The following is a 6,000-nucleotide window of genomic DNA, read 5'->3' as shown; positions in this document are numbered from 1 at the left end:
GGAAGGGAGCCGGCCGGCCGCCGCTCGGGGTCGGGCTCGGGCTCGCCCGTGCCCGGCGCAGGCTCGGCCCTTCCCCCGGGAGCGCCCGCCCGCTCGCCGCACCGCGAGCCTCCCGCTTGTTTGCGTCCGGCGCCCGTTCCCGTGGCAACCGGAGCCGCCGGCGGAGGGCAGGCCGCGCCTCGGGGCACGAGCGGCCCCGCCTGGGCGCCCAGGGGGCGGGGAAGCGGGAGCGGCGGGAAGCGCAGGCCGGGAAGAGCCCGGGAGGCAGGCGGCTGCAGGCCCCGGCCTCTCGCGCCCCAGGGTCTGTGGGCAGTTGCATGCGGCCCAGAGCGCTGGCTGTTGGGGTGGCACAGAAATTAAATGATAATGCTATAATTTATTTTGTTCATTTTTCGATTTATATCCTGCCTTTTTCCTACAAAGGGCTCGAGGCAGCTTACATCATTCTCCTCCTCCACCTTATCCCCACAACAACAACCCTGTGAGGTAGGTTGGGCTGAGAGTTTGTGACTGGCCCAGAGTCACCCAGTGGGCTCCATGGCCGAGCGGGGACTCGAACCCGGATCCTCTGAGTCCCAGTCCCAGGTTCTTAACCACTACACCACACTGGCTCTCAGGGTCCACCCACCAGAACAAGGTCCAAAAGGGCAGCCTCCTGCGCCCCCTCCCTTCCCATCGCCAACAGGCCCGAATTCAGAGCAATCCAAGCTACTGGTAAGAAAAATATGTGAAAGGAACAGGAGGGCTACCCAGGATTGGGTCTGCAGGGCCCACACTGCCTGCACCTCAGGAGAAGTCCCACAATTCCAAGAAGGATTTCAGACCAAGGGGGCACAGCATCGTGTCTGTTTCCACTCGAACTAGCTTGACAAAATGCATAGTGTTTTAAACTCAAGGTTTATTCAGACTGACTTTGTTCTATGACAATACAAAATTCAGCATCAACGATCACTCCCGCACACCCCAGGGACCCGAGAGCAGATGTCTGCAACCCATCTATGAAAAGGGAAAATGCAGCACCGGGATCAGGGCAACGATTTACCGGCGTGCTCTCCAACAAGCGAGCAGGAAAGAAAGCGAGGGGATCATTTGCCGGATTCCAAAATCGAGGGACAAGCCGTCCTTTTGGCCTTCTGTTTGCCCCAGTGTGAAGGACACAAGAGGACCCTCCAGCCGAACGGACCAGCAGAGTTTCACACGGTAACTGCACACAAGCGCCGGGAACGTCTCTGGCAGCAGACACCAAATGCTCCCGCTTCTTCGGGTGGCTGTTCCAGCCGGAAGCCCGGGCCCGCTCCCTTGGGAGTCATCTCTGCAAAGGGAGGATATTGCAGCTGGGGGGGGGGGGAGACGAGGGGGAGAAGACGGTGAGGCCCGCTGCAATTCTATTTCATGCTACTTTTCGTTCCCCACAAAAGTTAATGGCAATTCACACCAGCACAAAAGGCACAGAGGCTGAAGTCCAAGGAAGGGTGTGAACTGCAGCCCAATACTGGAATAAAATTAATTGCGCTTTTTTTTTAGGCTTTCTCTGCTTTGTAAACTATTGCAAATAATTGTACACTGTTCCACTGAGCTGTTACTGCTTGAAATGGCGTATTTTAAAGAAATTTGCATTGTTATTGTAATTAAAATGTTTGTTATTTGTGTTCTAAAACAGGGTGTTGAAAAATGATTTTCAATATTTACTTGTGAACCATTTAGAGATTCCCTGTATTAAGTGGCACATAAGTATTGTACATAAACCAAACATTTTGAAAGCAGCAGCCTGGGGAAGATGGCCTCTCCAGGAACTCCAGTGCACCAGACAAAATTCCTGATACACTGACACAGCACACCCCAGCAGAGAAACCCCATCACACGTGTCGGAAGGAGGTAGACACTCCAAGCAGGGTTAGAGACAGGATTCAGAACCTGGGGAGAGGCGCTATTCTGGGCTTTTTCACCCAAAGCAGCAGAGCAAAGCTGTACATTTTGGCACTAGATTAGACTGTCTTACCCCAGGAGCCCTTTTCCACTCCAACGTTTCGGCGTAAGGCCAAGGTGCAGTTTCTCCCCTCTGCGTATCACAGTCACACTCAAAGGTTTCTGGGGCAAAATAAAATAGAAATCACGGGTCACACACGGGCTCCTTGGCGGCCTGATCCACGGAGAGGGTTGAGAATGGGCTCTTGTGTTACGAGTTACTGTTACATGAGAACCCTGCACGATGGGTTAACTACGTTTTGTTGGTGGACTGTGAACTGTGGTCATTTGCTTCACCGAGCCAGGTCGATTAGCTCCAACTCTTGCAAAGCAATAAAAATGCTTCAGCTACTGGAGAAAAGCAGGTGCACCCCCGTATTTGCAGCTTAAGGGGCAACAAAATAAGGGGAAATGGAAGCCCTGGAGCTCGCTAGCACAGGAACAGCCAGCTGGCCACCAGCCACGAGGAAAGCTTGTCCATTCACGCTCGCCTGCCACAGTGGCTGTGGCTGGTAACCAAGCACCCATTTCCCAGAAAGCAAAGTGAACCTTGCCCGAGAGGTACTAGGCTGAGCTCAAAACACACAGCCGCTCCGACCATGTTTAAATGGGGAAACCTGGAGAAACGGAACGGCCTAAAATAGAATCAGTGCCGTGGGGGAGCCGGCGGGTGGCCAGAGGGAGCCGGCGGGTGCCCTGCCGGAGGTGGCACCGTCTGGGCTTGGTCCAGACCCTGCGGCGAGGCTGCGGCTCACCCCTTCGCTGTGCTGCACCACGGCGGCGATGTTCTGCAGCGACTGGAAGTTGCGGGCATTCACGGAGCCGAACTCTGCGATCTCGTCGTCCACTTGCAGCCCCTTGGAAGAGAAGCACACGCTGAGCACGGCCGGCCCCCGGGAAGCCCCTCGGCAGCTGCCCTCTGGACACCGTGCGCCTGTGGGGCAAGGCGCGGAGAGCCAGGTCGGCTCTCAGGGCGGGGCGAGGGCCAGTACTTGCCGAGAAGCTCGCTGGGGAGCCTGGAGTGACAGCGTTCACCCGGGCAAAAGGCTGCGGGAGGGCCTGCCTCTGGCTCCTGGCTTCGGCCTGGGCTTCCGCCTCGTCCTTCTCCCGCTTCTCCTTCTCCCGGGCGTGCAGCTGGTGCAGAGCCTGTTCCACCTGGTGCATCAGTGCCTTGTGGTCGTTCTGCAAACCTGGAGCGGGGGAAAGAGCATCCACTGGCAGAGATGAGAGTTGGCAGGAGGGAGGTTGGGATCTTCCAGTCGACACTTGGGTGATTTCTAGGAATTTGGCAAGGATTTCTGAACCTTGATCAATGACTTGACAACACAAGAATAGCAAGGAGTTAGAAAAATCAAGCATGGTTATATTTTACAAGGCTGACATGCCAGAATAATCCAAGGGGTTCTGTCAGAAAAATGGGCTTGCCATGCCAGACAGGTCCAAAATCTCAACAAACAAGGTCAGTTCATAAAAATTTGCTATACTTTGTGTGAACAAGAGAGACATGGGTACCCTTAGATGCCCAGCTTCCCAGAGATCATTTCAGAAGGATGGAATACATGCAGAAACCTCACTGAAAGAAAAGGGGAGACGCCTTCCAGCACGTGCCCTGCATTCGGGGGCTCCGGGCACGGACTTCCAAGCAACCGTGCATGCCGTGCTGGAAACCCACAGAAGGAAGGGCAGACGCTTACAGATAATGTTGTGTCTTGCTGTCCGGACTTGATAGATGTCAACATCTCCACGCGGATACCCTTCAACATCCACGAGCGGCTCATGCATCCCAACCCCTTTTTGCTGCAAGATATAATGAAAATAAATTGAGAGCTTTTTAAAGAGGCCGGATAAGCTGGCAGCTTATTACATAACATTTATTATATTTACATTTCATTTTATCACACAATAGCAGATTATTATTGTATTTACATTGCTTCTGGAGCAGCTTACACAGTCCTTTTCCTTTCCATCTTCTCCTTACCACAACCCTGAGAGGCAGGGCTGTCCGGCTGAGGGTCAGCGACTGGCCCAGCGCCTGCCAGTGAGGCTCATGGCTGAGCAAGGGACAAGGACCTGGACCTCCCCAGCTGCCTTCCAGCACGCTTCGCACACTGCTCTCTCTAGCTGGATTTGGAGGATTGCCCCGGCAGTGTACTTAAATCTCACAGGATTGCAGCACATGCCTGCCTTCAAGTAAGCTAAAATGTATCATCTCGATGTACTGTCTAAACATCTGAGAAATGTTTTCAATATCAAAAACAATAGGACTAAAGCACCTGCTATCTGGCAAGTGGAAGGTGGGAATCAATACAGCTCACAGTGCGCTTCAAACATTACCTTTAAAGCAACTGAAAGCTTCACTTTCAAAAAGGCACAAACCTTTACTCCTCATTGACAGCTAAGCTCCAAGTTGTTGTTGTGAGCGGCCTTCAACAAATCACGTTAATCTTATGCGGCAACCACCCGTGTAAGACTCCTGCAGAAGCGCTGGCAGGATGTGCCTGCCTGGAGGCTGCCCTACTAACCTTGGCACTCCAGGCTGCAGGAAAACCCTTGCAAACTGCTCACATTCCAGGGAGCTGGAGGGGAAGAGCAGGCAGGCAGCGAGCAGAGCTACGTACTGGCCTTCTGCAGTGACTCTGCACACACACTCAAAAGCCTTTTGAAGAGCACATGCATTCGCTTTCAGGGAAACTCTAGTCGGATCGGTCAAGCAAAGGACAAGGGCAGTTTAAAAGTAACCCGGGCATGGAACGCATGTGTGCACACTGCCATCCCCACACAGGGCGGCCCGTCTGATTTTGTCCCTTCACGGGGCAGTGCTGTGAACAAGCAGCTCCTCCAGGTTCAGCCACGCCGATTAAAGCCAGTCTCAGCTGATGCAAACCAAAGCTGGGCAACCTGACAGAAGCAGCCCTGCCTGCAATCTTGCACACACTGCTCAGGACGCGCCTGGCGCTGAATGCAGCAGGCCACACTTCCAAAACACACCCAGGATCAGACTGCATGGCTACCGCCCTTCCCACTGAGCTGACACTACAGCCCAGCAGGGAGTTTATTTTGGATCAAGCAAGGATATGCTTGCATTGCGTGCCTGTATAGGATCACGTCCAATTAAGTAACTCAGTAAGATTGGGGGCCATCGCTACATCCCGATGGAAGCGAATGCCATCACCGTCGCACGCCGCGTGAAGGCGGCCGTCCTTTAGCTGTGCTGACGCCCCGCACCCATGGGCTTCAGGGGAGGACCCCTTCGGCGTCTGGATGTAAGAGCAGGGGGGAAACCGGCTCCTTGCGCACTTCCAACACAGCGGGCGTGCTTTGCTGCCCCGGGTCACAGCACTCCTCCCTCGCCTGTTGGAAGCGTCCCGTGCCATCAGCCTTCCTCGTAGGGACGTTGCCCCAGCTCCAGGTTCGTCTTCGGGCAGCCCCCCTGGCCGGTTCAGACAGGCGACAGCTGCCCCAGTCGCGGAGGGCGGCGGGGCGCCCCTTCTGAAGGGCCCCGGAACGCATCGCGGGCCGAGCCGGGGCCGTTCCCCTGCCGCCCCGCCCTTGCGTGGGACGCTCCACCGCCCGCGGCCGGGCCCCCCGCGCCCCGCGGGCACTCACGTCCTCCAGGACCTCGTAGTAGGCCTTGATCTGCGCTTCGATGTCGTCCTTCCTCTTCAGCAGCTGCTGCACGTCGCTGACCGTCACCGCCTTCGCGCCCGGGTCCGGCACGGCCATCTCCGCGCAGAGCAGCGACGCGTGTCGAGGAAGCCGCCCTTTACACGCACAACGCGCTCGCGACGAGGCGCGAGCGGAGCCAAAACAGCCCCGCCCCGGCGAGCTCCGCCCCCGGACCTCGTGACGAGGAGGCGGGGCGCGGCCGGGGATTGGTGGCGGCCTGGCCTATGAGAGGGGAGGGGCGGGGCCCGGAGACTCCCGGCTTCCTATTGGAAGGCGCTTCTGGCGAAGGCGTCGTGGGTTTTTCCTAGTGAGGATCAGGTCTACACGTGCTACTGTTCACGTGAAGATCGCAAAGTCGGGCAAACGGAG

General features: G+C 56.0%; 1 protein-coding gene across 1 annotated transcript; it reads right to left on the bottom strand.

The window, feature by feature from the left end:
* Positions 1–878: 878 nt before the first annotated feature.
* Positions 879–5,760, bottom strand: PSMD9 (proteasome 26S subunit, non-ATPase 9). The gene is made up of 6 exons (XM_044440885.1): positions 5,572–5,760; positions 3,660–3,762; positions 2,962–3,155; positions 2,721–2,822; positions 2,000–2,088; positions 879–1,334 (listed from the first exon to the last, which is right to left on the bottom strand). Exons 1-6 carry the CDS (start codon positions 5,686–5,688, stop codon positions 1,307–1,309), a joined length of 633 nt encoding a protein of 210 aa, XP_044296820.1. The 5' UTR covers positions 5,689–5,760; the 3' UTR covers positions 879–1,306.
* Between the last annotated feature and the right edge of the window lie 240 nt (positions 5,761–6,000).

The sequence above is a fragment of the Varanus komodoensis genome, unplaced genomic scaffold (assembly GCF_004798865.1).
Source record: "Varanus komodoensis strain SLA01 unplaced genomic scaffold, ASM479886v1 scaffold38, whole genome shotgun sequence".
Classification (NCBI taxonomy): domain Eukaryota; kingdom Metazoa; phylum Chordata; class Lepidosauria; order Squamata; family Varanidae; genus Varanus; species Varanus komodoensis.
Note: the sequence above shows the minus strand (reverse complement) of the source record. Positions and strands in the feature narration are given on the sequence as shown.